At 40.9% G+C, this 20,871-nt stretch overlaps 1 protein-coding gene across 3 annotated transcripts in view; it reads left to right on the plus strand.

Moving 5' to 3' along the window:
* Positions 1 to 16,891, plus strand: part of SLC12A1 (solute carrier family 12 member 1) — a 98,691-nt gene extending 81,800 nt beyond the window's left edge. For all 3 annotated transcript variants that reach the window (XM_053593939.1, XM_053593938.1, XM_053593941.1), the window contains exons 24-27: positions 2,404 to 2,490; positions 8,144 to 8,279; positions 10,820 to 10,887; positions 15,587 to 16,891. In XM_053593939.1, coding sequence (XP_053449914.1) covers positions 2,404 to 2,490; positions 8,144 to 8,279; positions 10,820 to 10,887; positions 15,587 to 15,722 — 427 coding nt within the window. In that variant the 3' untranslated portion in view covers positions 15,723 to 16,891. The remainder of the gene's footprint in view (positions 1 to 2,403; positions 2,491 to 8,143; positions 8,280 to 10,819; positions 10,888 to 15,586) is intronic.
* The last annotated feature ends 3,980 nt before the right edge of the window (positions 16,892 to 20,871 follow it).

Here is a 20,871-nt window from a genome sequence, read left to right on the forward strand (position 1 = left end):
CACTTGGGCTGCACTAAATTTATAAAAAATATTTTTCTTTCTTCAATAATAAATTAACTTTAGCTGACTGTAACTTTTTAACTTTATAAACATTTAAACATTTTTTCAAACTTTTGACTCTTTTGTAATAACACATAGCTTAAAACACAGTGTACAGTTTTACAAAAATATTTTCTTTTCACGTTTTTATTCTGTAAAATTTTTTCTATTTTTAAAATTTGTGGGTTTTTGATTTTTTTTTTACTTTTTAAACTTTTTGGTTAAAAACGAAGACAGGGCGGCGCCTGTGGCTCAGTGAGTAGGGCGCCGGCCCCATATGCCGAGGGTGCCGGGTTCGGACCCAGCCCTGGCCAAACTGCAACAGAAAAATAGCTGGGCGTCGTGGCGCACGCCTGTAGTCCCAGCTGCTCGGGAGGCTGAGGCAGGAGAATCGCTTGAGCCCAGGAGTTGGAGGTTGCTGTGAGTCATGTGACGCCACAGCACTCTACCCGAGGGCGGTACAGTGAGACTCTGTCTCTACAAAAAAAAAGAAACGAAGACAAAGACACAACCTCACATATTAGCCTCAGCCTCCACTGGGGCAGTATTATCAGTATCACTGTCTTTGACCTCCACATCTTGTCCCATTGACGGGTCTTCAGGGCCAATAACATAAACATGGAATTGTCATCTCCAATGGTAACGATGCCTTCTTCTGGAATACCTCCTGAAGGACCTACCTGAGGCTGTTTCACAGCTAATTTTTTTAGTATAAGCAAAAGGAGTACACTCTACAATAATGATCAAAGCTACAAATACAGTAAATATATAAAGCAGTAGCTTAGTCATTTATTGTTATCAAGTACTAGGTACTGCACATAACTGTATGTGATGTCCACATGCCAACCATGTGGCAGCATTGTAGGTTGTTTGCACCAGCACCACCACTAACACTGTGTTGCACCATGACCATGACCTGACAAGATTACTAACGAATTGTTAGCTCCTTTATTATAAGACCACCATCACATATGCATTCTATCACTGACCAAAAGGATATTATGCAGCACATGACTGTATATATACATATATATAAACCATATACTTGTATATTTATTTTCAATGAAACAATATAATATTCACATATATGAATATTACATATATTTTACAATGCACACTATCTGGATGAAGAGCACCCTTATTACTCTGATTTAATCTGTCCAAAGCAAACTATGTCACCAAAACATGTGTACCCCCATAATATTCTGAAATTTAAAAATATACATGTATTCTATATATTAATTCCTCCAAAGAAAGTCATTATTCAAATGTAAAATAACATGTCTATAACAATTTTATATTTCTTTTTTTTTTTTTTTCTTTTGTAGAGACAGAGTCTCACTTTATGGCCCACGGTAGAGTGCCGTGGCCTCACACAGCTCACAGCAACCTCCAACTCCTGGGCTTAAGCGATTCTCTTGCCTCAGCCTCCCGAGTAGCTGGGACTACAGGCGCCTGCCACAACGCCCGGCTATTTTTTGGTTGCAGTTTGGCTGGGGCCGGGTTTGAACCCGCCACCCTCGGCATATGGGGCCGGCGCCTCACCGACTGAGCCACAGGCGCTGCCCAATTTTATATTTCTTAAAGCCTCCAGTATTTTATTGGGATCACTAATGAAATCTGAGGATTGTTTATGAATTAAAGGCTAGTATGGCATCAATGTTAAATTTTTCCATTTTAAAAATTATACTCTGTGTATATAAGAGAATGTCGTTCTGGGGAAATGCTCATTGAAATATTTAAGGACAAAGGGGACTGATAGCTGCAACTAAATAAAATAGGAGCTGTGTGGGCAGAGAAGTAGATAGATAGATAAGCAGACAGATACAAAGAAAGAGAAACAAAGAGACTAAAACATCAAATGGGACAAAATATAAACAACTGGGAGATCTGGGAGGACATTAAAATATCGTTGCAACTTTTCTGTAACTTTGAAATTATATGAAAATTATCAGTTGCTAGGAAAAACCTCCAATATATCACCATATAATATATAATTATTAGTTTGCCAGCAGTTTTTCAGTAACTCTGCAAAAATTATCAGCACGATAACAGTCACTAGGTATTTAGACTTGCTGTCTTTCTTTCAGATAATAAGGCCAGCTTTGCATGTCTTCCCTGAAACACACATGCAGAGTCAGACTCGCTGGTGTCTTCACGCCTTCCGTGGAATAGCTTGCTCCACACTTACCCTGTCCATCAAGTACCGTAATGAAAATCAGACACGACAGGGACCATAAGCATCTGAAAGCTAAGCTGAAATGAAACCTGATTGCTTTTGATATCTTAACACAAGTACAAAAACTCTTTGATTGAAAATACTTACATGCGCAATGATGAAGTGTTTTTCTCTTATGTTTTCAGAATGGCTTCCCTTCTGAGCAAATTTAGAATAAAATTTGCAGACATCCACATCATTGGTGACATCAACATCAAGCCAAACAAAGAGAGGTATGAAACCTGTAACGAGCAGCACTGATGACCTGCTGTACTCTGTCATTCTTTTTTTTTTTTTTTTTTGTAGAGACAGAGTTTCACCTCATGGCCCTTGGTAGAGTGCCGTGGCATCACACAGCTCACAGCAACCTCCAACTCCTGGGCTTAAGCGATTCTCTTGCCTCAGCCTCCCGAGCAGCTGGGACTACAGGCGCCTGCCACAACGCCCGGCTATTTTTTGGTTGCAGTTCAGCCGGGGCCGGGTTTGAACCTGCCACCCTTGGTATATGGGGCCGGCGCCCTACCTACTGAGCCACAGGCGCCGCCCTCTGTCATTCTCTTTTGTGTTGCTTATCAAAGGGGAAAAATGTGTTATATTTACTGCAGTGACTTCTTGGTAGGATATGATAAGAAGGGTCTTCAAATCATCGTGACATAAAACTATCAAGTCCATTCTAATGGCAAAAGGGTTTTATGGTAAAATAAGCCTGAGAAGGAGAGTTACTGAAGCACAGCTTAGTTAGCATTTTGGAATTGCTTTTGGTTTCTAAGGTGGCAAGAGCAGCAAGAAGCTTAAGGTCCAACTATTCTGACCTGAGTAATCAGGGCAAGTGTCATTATTCAAAGCCACCTGCAGGGCCTCCATATCTTCAAAATGTGACACCATTTGACCCATTGTTAATTTTACAAATTCCATTATTGTCTTAGTCACCGCAGGCTACTCTAACAAAATACCTTAGACTAGATGGCTTATGAACAATAGACGTTTGTTTCTCACAACTCTGGAGGCTGGGAAGTCTTAAGATCAAGGCCCTGGCAAATTCAGTGTCTGGTGAGGGTCTGGTTCATAGACGGTGAACTTCTAGCTGTGTCCTCACGTGGTAGAAGGGGTCAGGGAACTCTCTGGGGTTCCTTTTATAAGGTCACTAATCCTGTTTATGACCGTTCTGCCCTTATAGCCTATTCACCTCCCAAAGGCCCCATCTCCAAATACCATCTCACGGGGGCTTAGGATTTCAACATGTGAATTTTGGGAGACATACACATTCCATCCATAACAACAATATTCCCAAGCGTGTCATAGCCTACTATAAATTACATTATGTGACTTAGACTTATAATTTACAATTAAAAGTATTTTTAATGGTGGATAGTCCAAAGTCATATTTACTGTTGTGTTCAGATGCAATTTAGTAAATTTGGTTTGGCGTGGCGAGGGGGCTTCCAGGAGTCATTTTACAGAGGGACCCGAAGGTCTCCCACAGCTCAGGTCCTCACTGTCCTGCCAGACCTCACCCCTTTACTTCCAGCCAGCATTTTTCCTTCCTTTTGCAATTCTTGATGGGTGGTAATTCCATACTTCTCAGGTTTTCTTGTCTCTTCCTTTCTTTTTATTTATTATTATTCTGAATGAGTTCAATAACTAAAAATTATTCGTATTTAAAATGTATTGTTATTGACCAACAGACTTGAACTTCCTATTCTTTGAGGGTGTTCATGACCTGTGGGGTCAGTTAACATGACTTTACAAAACACCTGAACTGTAATAAGAAAACAACAATCAACAGAGTTGAACTGGTTATTACTTTGTAATATTTCCTTACATTCTTATATTTATATAGTTATAAATGCTTAAGAAAGATTAGGAACAGGGCGGTGCCTGTGGCTCAGTGAGTAGGGTGCCAGCCCCATATACTGAGGTTGGCGGGTTTGTGCCCCGGCCAAACTGCAACAAAAAAATAGCCAGGCATTATGGCAGGCGCCTGTAGTCCCAGCTACTTGGGAGGCTGAGGCAAGAGAATCGCCTAAGCCCACAGAGTTGGAGTTTGCTGTGAGCTGTGACAGCACAGCACTCTACCGAGAGCAATAAAGTGAGACTCTATCTCTAAAAAAAAAAAAAAAAAAGAAAGAAAGAAAGATTAGGAACACGTTTTTAATTCTCCTTGGTAGCTGGAATGAGCTTTCTGATAAGAAGTTTCCAAAAATTTTGAAGATTTTTCTCTTTGCTCTTTCAAGGTCTTGAGAAAGAGCCACAAAAAAAAAAAAAAAAAAAAAAAATCCTTACTAAAATAGAAGAATCCTTGTGGCCAATGTAGGAGCAGAGGCCAAAAGAAAGGGCCTGTGTGCCGGGAGAGGCACCTTTGGCCTTGTGCCATAACTCATATCATTACATTATGAGACAGTCACATATCTGATCTGGGCTATGGCTCTTCCAATATATGAAAGTAACCAATGTAGAACAAAAAATGTTCTTTCAGTAAACCTCACAGGTGGCTGGTGGTAACATATCTGTCATATCTATAATACTTTTGTTTTTTTGAGACAGTCTCACTTTTGTCGCTTGTGGTAGAATGCTGTGGCTTCAGAGCTCACAGCAACCTCAGACTCTTGGGCTCAGGCAATCCTCTTGCCTCAGCCTCCCAAGTAGCTGGTACTACAGGTGCCTGCCACAACGCCCGCTATTTTTAGAGATGGGAGTCTCACTCTTGCTCAGGCTGGTCTGGAACTCCTGAGCTCAGATGATCCACCTGCCTCATCCTCAGAGAGTGCTGGGATTATAGGCGTGAGCCACCACACCTGGCTGTAATACCTTAAATAAGGGAACTCCTTGGGGTGGTACAATCAGAAAGAAAACTCTTCCCCTGGGCCGATACAGCCTTGGACCCAGGGGCTAAGGCTCGGTTTCAGCTCCCACCTGGGCCTCTGGGCAGCCTTTCTCTCCCATTAACAACTGTACTCTGATCTCTATTCTTTCTCCATCATCAGGTGATGCACAATGTAAAAATTAGTTTGTTAATGATTTCCGTGTTGAAGGACAATGTTAAATGCCCTATAGTTGCCTTTAATAAATCTTTTGACAACCCATAAAACATCAGTAAGTCTTGGAGGAGGCATTTTATCAAATGTACGTTGTCAATAAACCTGGTAGGGCAAGGGTGAAAGGGAGTACAAAAGTGACGTTAACGGGAAAATAATTGAACCAGGAGAAACTGAAAAGCTTTCGTGGTTTAATATTGTTTTTTTAATTGTATAGACTAAATTAAAAGTCATAAGACAAAAAGACAACAATCTTATATAAAAATCAAAGAGAGACTAAAGCAATTAACTAGATACTTTAAAGATGCTGGAGTAGTCATAAAAACAATGCGTGCATTACTTTAAGGAAAGAAATCTTCTGCAGACTTGGAAGAAAATTTTATGCAATAAAAAAAATTTTAAACTTTGTTATGAGGAACAAGGATGGAGAAGGCATGGCATCTGTTAGTTAATTTCAAAAGTTAAATTAGTTTGTATTTATATGCAACAGTCTGTAATAAGTGGCTTATTTTAGAGTCAATTAAAAAGTACTTATAAGAAAAATGAGATTTAATGAGAAACAAAACGGAAATCTTGAGCTACCTCAAGACACCTAGCTAGGTTGGAAAATAGCAGCTCTGAGATGAGCCCTAGGAGGAACAAATCAAGAATGAACAAAAACAAGGAACTCTAAATTCAAAGAACAGGAATTGCTGAATACAGCCTCATTATCACCTACTGTGCCACTTGGATGTTTCAACTGCAAGTGAAAGAAAGTCTGACTCCTAGTGATTTAGCTGGTGGAAATTATTGTCTACATGACTAAAAAGTACAAGTATAGCTTGGCTTTCAGATTAAGCTTGATCTAAGTTAATTTTGTAATCAAGGACTAATTGTCTTTCACTCTTTCCACTTTACCTTGCATTATGAAATCATCAATCTCAGTTGATTTAGCTTATAAAAACAAGTTCACTGCCAAGAGCATCCAGGCTACATACTTGCTCCTGGGTGTTTCAGTAGGAGAGAAAGTTTGTCTATTTCCAAGTCACTCAACTCAGGCTACGGCTCCATTCAGGCGAGCGACTGAGCCACCCACTGTGGTCTGCCTGAGGCCGACTGCCTGTGGGTTCAAGCCTGGCTGAGGTCTAGGCCCCGCCCCTGCCGATCACGCTGACAGAGAATCGTGCTGATTGGCTGATGGTGGGGATGACGTCATTCCCGCCCAAACTACAATGCAGAGAGCATAATGTGGACGCAGGGAAGACGATCAGCAACCTCCACGTCACCTTCTGTTTCTTAGGAAAACATTTTTGTGCTGTACTTTCTAACAAGGATCTGGGCTGAAACGCAAAGAAACTCTCGTGCTGATGAAAATAAGTATATGAAGAGCTTAAACAAGGAGCCTCTCGGTTGCTAACCTCCGTCCAGGGAATTGCCTGGCTTTTACATGGTCCTGCACACTTTTCAGAGCACTGTCACCCAGATAAATTATTACACCGATCTTCAAAACAGCTGCCCTTTTCTAGCCCAGGTTATCCAGGCCCAGGAGGACAAAAGAAGAGCTGGAGCAAGGACACAGCCTCCTCTTCAGTCAGTAGAACTGACCCCTGCCAAAGTCTCTAAAGGCACAACACTGGTGGAAGTAATAGCAAATAAATTACTGTGGGTCTGAAAGAATACCAGGCTCATTCCTTCCCTGTCTTCCTCTATCTTTTCAAGTAAGTTACTGCATTCGGACCCACCGCATAAAGTGCCTCTCCGGTCCTTAAACAAAGGCTCACTGTTGGGACATCCTACTCCTTTGTAAGCACCACACTGTTAACTACAAATTCTGAATCAGGCCCAACTGATCAGATAACTGAACTCATCGCTTCGTATTTCCATTTCTTAAGCTAACAGTATGTTGACTCTAATTATCACTTGTTCCAAAGTCCCTAAATTATAAGTAAGCTACATTATGTAAAACCAAAGAAAATTGTTCATACTTGGGATCATCTTAAAGCAGCAGACAGAAGATAACTACTGACATAAATTATAAGATTTACTTTGGCTATTGTTTTTCAAAAGTAAATCTTATGGGATTCTTAAGTAAAACAAGTGAGATTTTTTTCCAGCAATTTTTTAAATGTTCTGTAGCTCTTCAACACTGCTGCTTGTTTTCTTCTCAATGATTTCTTTTTGAAGGCTCTAACATGGCCTCTGATTCTTAGGCATTAAAACATTATTGATTTTTGTTCTTTCCCCTAATGTGCACCTAAATAATCACATTTGAAAATCTCAGGCAGCAACATCAAACATCAGAAGGACAAAGGCAGCATTATGTGAAGCAAACTTACAAATTGTTCTGTAACCATGAAAGTCGTGGGAGCCTGTGCCCTTCTCCCCCTGCATACAACCTCCTGCCACAAGTGGGAGGTGCCAGGTGGACTGATGGTGAGGGTGGCCCTATGGAATTCACAGTGAGCCATGTTCATCTCCTACATTAATTGATGAATGTGTCCCATTGATTCTGTGCAATAGCCAGACGGAAACACATTTGTGGGCTAAAGTGTCTACAGTATGACCATGGCTTTGATTACACTTTGCAGAAATTGTATTAGTGCAACAATTACTATCTATGCATTTGGCCATTAATATTGACAATTGAATACCTACAAGGCCTTAAATACATTAAGGCCTTTTCTTAGATAGGGAGAGAATACTGTAACCATGGTTTTACTTACAGTAAGTTCCCTGCAAAGATAATTCTTAAAAGATTTGCGTGACATTCAGTTCTGATTCCACAGCCAGCAGAGCCAGTCATACCTGGAGTATCTGTGAAATAATGAGTTAGTTTCCCACTGTGAGGCCTCCTTTATAATTCAAATTTCAGCTGGAAAGTCTTTGAAGAGATGATTGAACCATATCGGCTCCATGAAAGCTGCAAAGATTTAACAACTGCTGAGAAATTAAAAAGAGAAACTCCATGGAAAATTACAGATGCCGAACTGGAAGCAGTCAAGGAAAAGGTAAGGACTTGTTCTTTCTTAATTTTTACTTTGCTGTGTAAAGAGCTGAAAAAACAAACAGTGGTTAACTTAAAGATCAAGAAGCAATGTATTTATTATCTAATTTCATTATTCACAATCCAGGGTTTCTGCGTTTTGCAAAGGTTTTTAAATCATTTATTAGATGTGAGGATTTAGAAAACTTTTTTTTTCTATGATGTCAATTATTTTTCAAAAGTTTAAAAAACAGGCTACTGGTACATATTGTAAAGTCTCCTTTCAAATTTTATATTTTTTATTTTATTTTATTTATTTATTATTTTTGAGACACAATCTCCCTTTATCACACCCTGTAGAGTGCCATGGCTTCATGGCTCATAGCAACCTCAAACTCTTGGGCTCAAGCAATTCTCTTCCCTCAGCCTCCCAAGTAGCTAGAACTACAGGCACCCGCCACAAAGTCCGGCTATTTTTAGAGAGTCTGGTTCTAGCTCAGGCTGTTCTGGAACCTGTGAGCTCAGGCAATCCACCTCCCTGGGCCCCCCAGAGTGCTGGGATTACAGACATGAGCCACCACGCCCGGCCTCAAATTTAATTTTAAAAAACAGGAGGCAGACCCATCAGCCAAAATAATTTATTGAAATGTGTATAAAGTAGATAAAGGTAGACTGACTCACAATTTAACATGGTAACAAAGAATTTTAACCTAATGAAGATGGTTATAAGAAAGTATCAAACGTAAACGTATCTGGGGAAATACATGATGTGATTGGGACAGTGAATGTGAAAGTTCCATGTAGCACATAAGATGGAGGAGAAACAGTGAGCTTTTCTAGAGAGCCCAGGTGAGCAGGAGTTACCTCTTCCGGCCCGAGCTAAATGGAGTAGGTGATGGGGAGGATAATGAAAAGGGCCAGGACTGGAGAATTAGGTAGAATTGACATCTCAAGTAGATATTGAAGAAAAAGGACCACAGACCTTCTGACCTTCAAAATCTAAACAATCTTAGGGACGGACCTCAGAAAAATTAGAGCAAAGAAATACAAAAAGAGAAAAAAAAATACTGAATTAAAATCATAAACTCCGGGTAAACTGCCCACTTCTGACACAGATTTATTAAATAATTGAGTAAATCACACATCTGAGCCTTTCTGAACCACTGAAACATAATAAGAATTATTATTCCCATCGCTGCAAAATACTTCTTTTTCCAAATGAGTCTTTTGGTGGCTTTTTAATTGAAGAGAACTTAAAGAAAGGTAGAGTAGGATGTAATCTGTGTTCTTAGGATATTAAATTGGTATCAAGACTACCAGGAAGGTGAAATAGTAGAAAGGAGAGCTTTATTAGCAATGTCAGTTTGCAAACCTGGAGGAGATGGTCTCTGATGAGGACAAAGGTGCTTTTTCTTCACAGAGGAAAAGGACAGGTTGCTTTATCTTCTTTGCCTCACGGGGTCTATATTACACAATAAAGTCATACACATTCAACAGGTTTGGGGGAAAACTACATATTTACAAGGGCGGCAGAGCACATGTGCAAGGAGTAAACATATGTAACATACATGCCATGTACACTTCGGGGCAGGGGTTTAGAATTAATGAGATGGAATTTGGCTCAAAAGGTGAACTATAAGGCCAGACAAAGTGGCTCACACCTGTAATCCTTGCACTCTGGGAGGCTGAGGCAGGTGGATTGCTTGAGCTCAGGAGTCCAAGACCAGCCTGAGCAAGAGCCAGACCCAATCTCTACTAAACACAGAGAAATTAGCTGGGCATTGAAGCAGGTATCTATAGTCCCAGTTACTTGGGAGGCTGAGGCAGGAGGATCACTTGAGCCCAGGAGTTTGAGGTTGCTATGAGCTATGACTCTACAGCACTCTACCCAGGGCAACAGAGTAAGATTGGCTTAAAAAAAAAAAAAAAAAAATGAACTAGAGGACACAAAGACAGTGGAATGTACTCTCTGTAAGCTTTCTGAAACTGGTCTGCAGTAGCTTATCAGAAAAGAATGTCTGTAAGGCTGTTGTCTATCCAGTCAGAGCTGTAGTACTCTGGGTTGTAAATAAGAGTTGAAAGGAGTCTAACTATTTCCTATTGTTAGACACTTTAGAAAGAGCAAGTTTGTCCTGTAGCCATAAGAATTTAGAAATTTGCCATGCTAGCTGGGCCCCGTACCCTTGACCTATAGGTAACTTTTGTTTCCTTAATATTAGTTGATTGGTTTCTTAGATCATAATTGTATCAGTTTTCTTTCACAAAAAATCTCTTGCCCCTAACTGGCCATTCTCACTTTCTTTTTACTAATTTCCATATTATTTGCTTTCTTTTCTCCCCTAGAATTTAATAAGTCACTATAACACCATGAAAATCTGGCTTTGTTCTTTACATTTCTAAAATTTATCATGAGGTTTTAAAACACGGTAAGTTTCTAAGCCTGAAAAATAATTGTATATTTTTTCAATGAACTTTTTGCTTGTCCGTGATTTGAGGTAAGTAGATAAAATCTCATTCATAATTCCGGTAGAACTGTACTCAACAAAATCCAAATGTTGTCCACAGAGTTACCGCCAAGTTAGACTGAATGAACTCTTGCAAGAGCACTCAAGAGCTGCTAATCTCATTGTCCTGTAAGTATCATCACAGGCACTTAAGAATGTTAGGGGGGAAATGTTGGGGTAAATGAATTAATTGATTTAAAAGCTCATGGCTCTTCACATGGAAAATTTTTTTAAAAATTGAAAATGGAAATGTGGAGGTCAGGCATGTGGTGGCTCACTCCTATAATCCCAGCAATCTGGGAGGCCAAAGTAGGTAGACTGCCTGAGCTCATGAGTTCAAGAGCAGCCTGAGCAAGAGCGAGAGCCTGTCTCTTAAAAAAAAAAGAAAAGAGGGATGCAAGGCTGGTTTAACGTACGCAAGTCCATAAACATTATCCACCATATTAACAGAGGCAAAAATAAAGATCACATGATCCTCTCAATAGATGCAGAAAAAGCATTTGATAAAATCCAGCATCCTTTTCTAATTAGAACACTGAAGAGTATAGGCATAGGTGGCACATTTCTAAAACTGATTGAAGCTATCTGTGACAAATCCACAGCTAGTATTTTACTGAAGGGAGTAAAACTGAAAGCTTTTCCTCTTAGAACTGGAACCAGACAAGGTTGTCCTCTGTCACCTTTACTATTCAACATAGTGCTGGAAGTTCTAGCCAATACAATTAGGCAAGACAAGAAAATAAAGGGAATCCAAATGGGAGCAGAGGAGGTCAAACTCTCCCTCTTTGCTGACGACATGATCTTATACTTAGAGAACCCCAAAGACTCAACCACAAGACTCCTAGAAGTCATCAAAAAATACAGTAATGTTTCAGGATATAAAATCAATGTCCACAAGTCAGTAGCCTTTGTATACACCAATAACAGTCAAGATGAGAAGCTAATTAAGGACACAACTCCCTTCACCATAGTCTCAAAGAAAATGAAATACCTAGGAATATACCTAAAGAAGGAGGTGAAAGACCTCTATAAAGAAAACTATGAAATCCTCAGAAAGGAAATAGCAGAGGATATTAACAAATGGAAGAACATATCATGCTCATGGATGGGAAGAATCAACATTGTTAAAATGTCTATACTTCCCAAAGCAATCTACCTATTCAATGCCATTCCTATCAAAATACCAACATCTTACTTTCAAGATTTGGAGAAAATGATTCTGCATTTTGTATGGAACTGGAAAAAACCCCGTATAGCTAAGGCAGTTCTTAGTAATAAAAATAAAGCTGGGGGCATCAGCATACCAGATTTTAGTCTGTACTACAAAGCCATAGTGGTCAAGACAGCATGGTACTGGCACAAAAACAGAGACATAGACACTTGGAATCGAATTGAAAACCAAGAAATGAAACTAACATCTTACAACCACCTAATCTTCGATAAACCAAACAAGAACATACCTTGGGGGAAAGACTCCCTATTCAATAAATGGTGTTGGGAGAACTGGATGTCTACATGTAAAAGACTGAAACTGGACCCACACCTTTCCCCACTCACAAAAATTGATTCAAGATGGATAAAGGACTTAAACTTAAGGCATGAAACAATAAAAATCCTCCAAGAAAGCATAGGAAAAACACTGGAAGATATTGGCCTGGGGAAAGACTTCATGAAGAAGACTGCCATGGCAATTGCAACAACAACAAAAATAAACAAATGGGACTTCATTAAACTGAAAAGCTTCTGCACAGCTAAGGAGACAATAACCAAAGCAAAGAGACAACCTACACAATGGGAAAGGATATTTGCATATTTTCAGACAAAAGCTTGATAACTAGGATCTATAGAGAACTCAAATTAATCCACATGAAGAAAGCCAACAATCCCATATATCAATGGGCAAGAGACATGAATAGAACCTTGTCTAAAGATGACAGACGAATGGCTAACAAACACATGAAAAAATGTTCATCATCTCTATATATTAGAGAAATGCAAATCAAAACAACTCTGAGAAATCATCTAACCCCAGTGAGAATGGCCCACCTCACAAAATCTCAAAACTGCAGATGCTGGCGTGGATGTGGAGGGAAGGGAACACTTTTACACTGCTGGTGGGACTGCAAACTAGTACAACCTTTCTGGAAGGAAGTATGGAGAAACCTCAAAGTACTCAAGCTAGACCTCCCATTTGATCCTGCAATCCCATTAACTGGGCATCTACCCAGAAGGAAAAAAATCCTTTTATCATAAGGACACTTGTAATAGACTGTTTATTGCAGCTCAATTTACAATCGCCAAAATGTGGAAACAGCCTAAATGCCCACCAACCCACGAATGGATTAACAAGCTGTGGTATATGTATACCATGGAATACTATTCAGCTATTTAAAAAAAATGGAGACTAGTGCAAGTGTCCTTATGATAAAAGGACTTTTTTCCTTCTGGGTAGATGCCCAGTTAATGGGATTGCAGGATCAAATGGGAGGTCTAGCTTGAGTGCTTTGAGGTTTCTCCATACTTCCTTCCAGAAAGGTTGTACTAGTTTGCAGTCCCACCAGCAGTGTAAAAGTGTTCCCTTCTCTCCACATCCACGCCAGCATCTGCAGTTTTGAGATTTTGTGATGTGGGCCATTCTCACTGGGGTTGGATGATAGCTCAATTTACAATCGCGAAAATGTGGGAACAGCCTAAATGCCCACCAACCCAGGAATGGATTAACAAGCTGTGGTATATGTATGCCATGGAATACTATTCAGCCATTAAAAAAATGGAGGCTTTACATCCTTCGTATTAACCTGGATGGAAGTGGAAGACATTATTCTTAGTAAAGCATCACAAGAATGGAGAAGCATGAATCCTAGGTACTCAATTTTGATATGAGGACAATTAATGACAATTAAGGTTATGGTGGGGGGAGGAAAAGCAGAAAGAGGGACGGAGGGAGGGGGGTGGGGCCTTGGTGTGTGTCACACTTTATGGGGGCAAGACATGATTGCAAGAGGGACTTTGCCTAACAATTGCAATCAGTGTAACCTGGCTTATTGTACCCTCAATGAATCCCCAACAATAAAAAAAATAATACTTTAAAAAAAAAAAAAGAAAAGAAAAGAAGGGCGGCGCCTGTGGCTCAGCGGGTAGGGCGCCAGCCCCATATGCCGAGGGTGACAGGTTCAAACCCGGCCCCGGCCAAAACTGCAACAAAAAAATAGCCGGGCGTTGTGGCGGGCGCCTGTAGTCCCAGCTGCTCGGGAGGCTGAGGCAAGAGAATCGCGTAAGCCCAGGAGTTGGAGGTTGCTGTGAGCCGTGTGACGCCACGGCACTCTACCCGAGGGCGGTACAGTGAGACTCTGTCTCTACAAAAAAAAAAAAAAAAAAAGAAAATTGAAATATGGGATCTTAGACAGTGAAGGAAGATAAGTGCCACCCTGAGACCATGAGTGGGCCCCATGAGTGACAGAGGGCCTTGCTCGGACTTACTGATAGTCATACCATACCCACAGGTCCAGGGGCACATTCCCACCTAGAGCCCAGGCTTCCTTCCTGGATCATCTTCCACTACTCAAAAACCCTGGAATTGGCTTGGCGCCTGTAGCTCAGAGGCTGGGGGGCCAGCCACATACCCTGGAGCTGGCAGGTTAGACTCCAGCCCAGGCCTGCCAAACAACGACGACAACTACAACCAAAAAATAGCTGGGCATTGTGACAGGTACCTGTAGTCCCAGCTACTTGGGAGGCTGAGGCAAGAGAATCACTTAAGCCCAAGAGTTGGAGGTTGCTGTGAGCTGTGACGCCATGGTACTCTACCTTGGGTGACAACTTGACACTCTGTCTCAATTAAAACAACCAAACAAACAAAAAACCTGGAATTCCCTGCCCAGCAGCCCCAAGTCAGCCACCGAGGCTCAAGCCTCTTCCCTGGGTGGTGTTTCTGAGCTGCTGTATACATGGCAGGCAGTGGCTTTTCCATTTCCACTCCTGACCCTCTGTCCCTACAAATGTTAGGAGAATGTCTACTGAAAATATTAATGTCCATTTACTTTAAAAATTGGTAGCTAACCGTGAAAACTTCCAACTATTTCACATTTATACCTCATGAACTGACATCTACGTGTGAAAATAATAGGTCTCCAAGCACAGTCTAGACTAAAGGACTGTCCATCAAAGATGTTTTAAAATGGCCCCTGAATTGGGTGGTAGGGTTCTAATAGGTGGTTTCTGAGATTTCTCCTAAACATTGGAAAGAAATAATTTATACCAGAAAAGGGGTGGGTGTGGAATCAGCTGATCAAAATTTTTTTTTTTTTTTTGTAGAGACAGAGTCTCACTTTATCACCCTTGGTAGAGTGCCGTGGCGTCACATAGCTCACAGCAACCTCCAACTCCTGGGCTTAGGCGATTCTCTTGCCTCAGCCTCCCAAGTAGCTGGGATTACAGGCGCCCGCCACAATGCCCGGCTATTTTTTTTGTTGCAGTTTGGCCGGGGCCGGGTTTGAACCCACCACCCTCGGCATGTGGGGCCGGCGCCCTACCCGCTGAGCCACAGGCGCCGCCCAGCTGATCAAATTTTTTAATTTAAAGAATAATGAAGACTTGCATTTCTTTTGTGCCTTTACAATGCATAAGCCTTTTGTTCTGATGTATGGATAATTGTATTATCTGAGAAATATATCAGTATAATATCTATATTCAAATTAATTTCAATGATTTTATTGGGGAAGAGGATAAAAGTTTTAGCCCTTGTTATTAAATAGTTCAGAAATGCTAGTGATGTTACTGCCTGTAGTAATTTTTCCTTTCGTTTTTTACTTTTCTTCCATGCCATCAGGAGCCTTCCAGTGGCAAGAAAAGGATCTATATCAGATTTGTTGTATATGGCTTGGTTGGAAATCCTCACAAAGAACCTCCCACCTGTCTTACTAGTTAGAGGAAATCACAAAAATGTACTGACATTTTATTCTTAAACTATGAAAGATTAGAATACATTGTAACTTAATGTATGAATAATTAAGAAACACTTTACTGTACCTTATGTTGTAAATCTGATCTATGGATATGCAAATCTCTGGAGATGACCACAACAGATTCTACATAAATTTTGCTGTTTTTTATTATTCGTTAATGGATTTTCTTTCCTATCCAGCATAAGGGGCTGTCAAAACCAAAGCTACCCCTAGAAAAAACATTCTTACCATTGCTGTTGATAGACAAGAAAAAAAAAAAAAGCAAACCTGTGCTGCTTTGTGCTTATAAAAATCACCAATTTAATTTAAACTTCTCCAGGCAAACTTAATCTTTCATTTCTAGGGCATTTGCTTCTCAGCCCTGGTGTAGGTTTCAGCACCACAGCAGGTTCTCAGTACACGCTTATTGATGGGCTGGTGTGGTAACCACAGGTGGTTATCAAAGGAAAAGACCAACTAGGTAGGGAACGTGATTAGGCTTGGCCTCCTGCAAGACTTATACCTACAAAGAAGATTTAAAAATCAATACCTGAAAACTTTAAGAAGTACTTGAGTCTACAAAACGTTGAAAGCAGTTACCTAAATAAGGTTACTCAATGAAGAGTATAGACTTAGAGTGATCTTGGATAACATACAACTTGAATTTGCTAACTGGAAAGTATATTAGCTAGATTAGAAGACAACAAGCATTCCAATTAAATGAAATATATTTTCTTCTTAGCATATAAACTTTAATTGTACTCCCTGCTAAATATTTTGAAATTGCCATCATGGTATTACTTTGCATATTTTTTTCTAATGAAGTGGTTAGCACAGATGAAATCCTTATAAACATCTAATTGAAAACCAAGTACCACAAATTTTCAAACCATTATTAAGAAATATATTCTGAATCAATCATAAATTCAGTTACTTTCTATAATGATTGTATGGGTTTTTAAGAATAATTAAAATGTGAAGGGGAAACACTGCAAATTGAAAATACACAGGTATTGATTTTTATCTTTTTTTTTTTAGTAGACCTGTAATACTTAATCACACTGACAAAACAAAAAAAAATTGCTTTTCTGATGAATGGCCTGATTTTTCTTCTTGACATATTTTGACTGTTTGTTCTGAGAAAATATATGGGGAAAAAATGAACCTGAAATAAAAGCACTCAAATTCAACTGCTTTGGCCTAGGTCACGTTTTTAACTTTTCAATCACCAAAATCATGATGTAATGGTGTATCAGATGTGAGCCTGAAAATTTCACTCGGTGTCCTAGTTTGCAGGTTATTTAAAGCTGAGATGCAAGTTCAGTCCCTCTGCTCAGAAGGATGACTGCAGGAAAAGGGAGGCCATCTGTAAAGCTTAAGGAGCTGGAGACCCTCAGCCCAATTCCAGGGCCATTTAACTTAACTCCACACTTGATTAAACACTCTCTCTTGAGCCCAATGCCTAAACCTGGTCCTCGGCCAGCTTCATCTGGGCCTGAGAGGTTTCTGGGAAAGGTGAGGAGTAATACAGCTTCTGTAACAGATAACTCTTTGGGAGCAGGTGCAGGGTGGATTCCCTAGGAAACAGACTCTGAGACAGAGTTGGCCATGTCGTGTCACGCCCTGGGGATCAACATTGCCAGAGAGGAGCAGGAGGAGATGGTGAGCTGTGATGCAGACCCCACAGGAAGTAGTCCCGAGTAGGACAGAGAGGCCCAGAACTTGGTGGGCCATGTTGGTGGGCCCCAGTAGAGCAGAAAGGCCCAGGCCTTGGTGAGCCCTAGGAGAGCAGAGGTCCAGGCCTTGGTGGGCCATGTAGACCAGTCATTGACTAGGGGCTTCCTGGGAAGACGTGTGACCTCAGGTGAGGCTGCCCTGTGCAGCAGAGGCAGTCCCTGAAGGGCCTGGGAGCTGAAGTCTGTCTGCTTATAACGCTTCTAGCTGCTGGACAAAAAGTCTTTAGTTAAATAGGATCTGAGTAGCACACTGCCATGTCTACAAAAGTGGCCAATGAGACAGTGGTTAAAAAAACCAAAACACATGAGTTCTTTAATTTTCTGGCAAGAGAGTGACTGAAGTTATATTCTTTGGGTTCCAGATTAAGGGGTCCCTGGCAGTAGGGACTGGAGATTTTGAAGTTGAGAGCAGTTCTGTTGGGAATAGGTTTGGATAGCAGACAATCAAAGGACAGGGCCTGTGGTCAGGTGGCAGGGGATGTTTATGGCCCTTAGTTGTCATTTGCTGTTGGCCTTTGTTCACCAACTCGATGAAGCCAACCGCCCATCATCTCCATGTCTCCACCCAGGTGTCCAAAAGGAAAGGGGCAGTTCCACAGTCACAGGCACTGGTGTCCCACTTTCTCTGTCCCCTCCCTCTGTGCACGCTCCTTCCTCACCAGTTTCCCCACCCTTTCCTCACAGTGACTTTTTAAACTTTGGTCACTTTCAGCTGACAACGTGGCCCTCATCCCTACAGATATAGAACTTTCTTTCATAAATAGGGCCCTACTGGGAGCATGATCAGATGAGTCTTCCCTGTAATACCCAATTTTAGAAATCTTGCCAAAGAAGCTTTAAAAACTGTATAGATTCTTCATGGTTACTGTAGTCCACTTGCTAAATTAGACTCCCTTAGAGTGGGGCTGAGGGACCCTATCTGTACATTCTGATGGTCCACAAGGTCTCAGAACTACTGAGTGAGGCGCTCTTCTCATTCCCATGGTTTTACTTCCACCACTTGTTGGTGTGTCCCAAATTTTCATGTATGTATGTGTGTGTGTGTTATATATATATATGTATATATATATTTTTTTGAGACAGTCTCACTCTCTGCCCTGGGTAGAGTACTCCGATGTCATAGCTCACAGCAACCTCAAACTCTTGGGCTCAAGTGATCCTCTCACCTCAACCTGCCAAGTAGCTGGGACCACAGGCACCTGTCACAACACACAACACCTGGTGTGTTTCTTTTTAGTAGAGACAGGGTCTCCCTGTTGCTCAGGCTGGTCTCAAACTCCTGAGCTCAAGTGATCCACTTGCCTTGGCCTCCCACAGTGAGCCACCACACCCAGCTCCAAATTTATATTTTTAACTCAGATCTCTCTTATGTCTTAGATCCATGTATTTTAACATAAATTTTCTTGGTACTCTCTTGTTAATGGGTGGGGGGGAGGGGGAACCTAGAAACTCTATAAAATAATTTAAAGAGGTTTATTCTGAGCTGAATATGTAAGACCAAGGCCCCAGGGAGTCACGCCCAAGATGTCTCGAGCTAGTGGTCCCCAGGTTACAGTTTGTTTCTATATGTTTTAGGAAGATAGGGATTGCAGGTAAAATCATAGAGCAATACATGGAAGGTGTACATCAGTTTAGCTGGAAAAGGTGGGACATCTTGCGGGGCCAGGGGTACTTATGGGTTATAGGTGTGTTTAAGGATTTGATTTATAATTGATTAAAAAAATAAAACTTTGTTTTAAGGCTTGGAATGTTTTGTTTTGTTTAGTTTTTGGCGGGGGCTGGGTTTAAACCTGCTACCTCCGGTAAATGGGGCCGGCGCCCTACTCATTTGCGCCACAGGTGGCGCCCAAAGGCTTGGAATGTTTTAAGATAAGGAAGTCTATTAATCAGAGACAGGCCACAATATTCTCACTGGAGTTAGGCAAAATTGATGAGACTGCAGGTGATTTAACTTTTGGCCTGCATGGCCTTTTGTACTGTTAATAATTCAGTATCTTGGTGGCACCTGTGGTTCAAAGGAGTGGGGCACTAGTCCCATATGCTGGAGGTGGTGGGTTCAAGCCCAGCCCTGGCCAAAAACCACAAAATAATAATAATAATAATTCAGTATTTTACTGTCATGAAGAGTCTCTTTCATCAGTTTAATCATCTCTGTTTTAATGCCAGTCCACTGTTGTATCTAAACTCCAAAGGGAGGAGGTGCATCCAAGGTGAGTCCAACCTCCCTTCTCTTCATGGCCAGGAACTCAGTTTTAAGGTATTCCTGGGGGCTTTTGGCAAAGAGGGAGTCCATTCAGTTGGTAGTGGGGCTTAGGAATTTGTTTTAGTTCACCCTCTAGATGTCCCACAGACACCCTAAATGCAGAATGACTAGACTTCTGTAAAACACACACAGACACATACACAGGAGCAATGGCTCTAATTCTCCTCCTCATAAAATTGCTTACCAGATGTCCCCTGAAATGACCAAGGAGTTGTAAAAGTAGGAAAAAACCTCCATCGTGGTAGAAACTAAGGATGCCATTCACATGGTAACATTTTCTAGAAATACAATCAAGCGCCAGTTGACACAGGTGGAGATGGAAGGAAGCTATCAAAGATCAGTCTACAACCATTGCTTCTGAGAAAAAAAAGACAAATAGGAAATAGTTCCAGGAAACCCTGGGTGTATTCCACTAACCCCTTCCCCCAGTTTGAAGCTGGAGGTGAGAACAGGCATAGTGTTTTCCTTGGGGTCCCTTTTGTTGGATACTTAAAAGTGTTCATGAAGAGCTTTCCTGAGAGGACCTACAGTGTGCTCAGTGGGCACTCAAAGCAAATCTGAGGGTCATAGTGAAGAATCTCCTATATTCCCTTGGCAGCAGCACCCGAAAAAAAATTCTCTGAAAATCTCAATACAAAAGAGCATAAAAATAGGGGGGAAAATAGCAAAAAATCTGTAACTCTAACACTTTGGGAGGCTGAGGCAGAAGGATCACTTGAATCCAACGTGAGCAACATAGTGAAACACCCAACTATATCAGTGAGCACCTGCAGCCCCAGCTACTCAGGAGGCTGAGGCAGGAGGATCACGGGAGCCCTAGGAGTTTGAGGCTGCATTGAGCTGAGCTACGATTACCACCGTCCAGCAACAGAGTCTGTCTCAAAAAATTTCATTAAAAAAAGAGAAATTATGCAATATCATAGAGTAGAAGAAAAACATACAAGAAATGAATAGAAAATATAAATGCAGTAGTTTTTCTTAACAAAGACACTCAAATTTAATGAAAAAAGTCAAATTCTATTCTATCTGCATCATTTTCAAAATTGAACATCAAAAAGTCTGAAAATCCACACCTGAGAAAAAAGGGTTAAATGCAAAAGAATATACAAAAATACAAACATTCAAACAAAAAGAATACAGTTGGCAATATGAATTTCAAAGTTTAAGACTA

The sequence above is a fragment of the Nycticebus coucang genome, chromosome 6, assembly GCF_027406575.1.
Source record: "Nycticebus coucang isolate mNycCou1 chromosome 6, mNycCou1.pri, whole genome shotgun sequence".
NCBI lineage: Eukaryota > Metazoa > Chordata > Mammalia > Primates > Lorisidae > Nycticebus > Nycticebus coucang.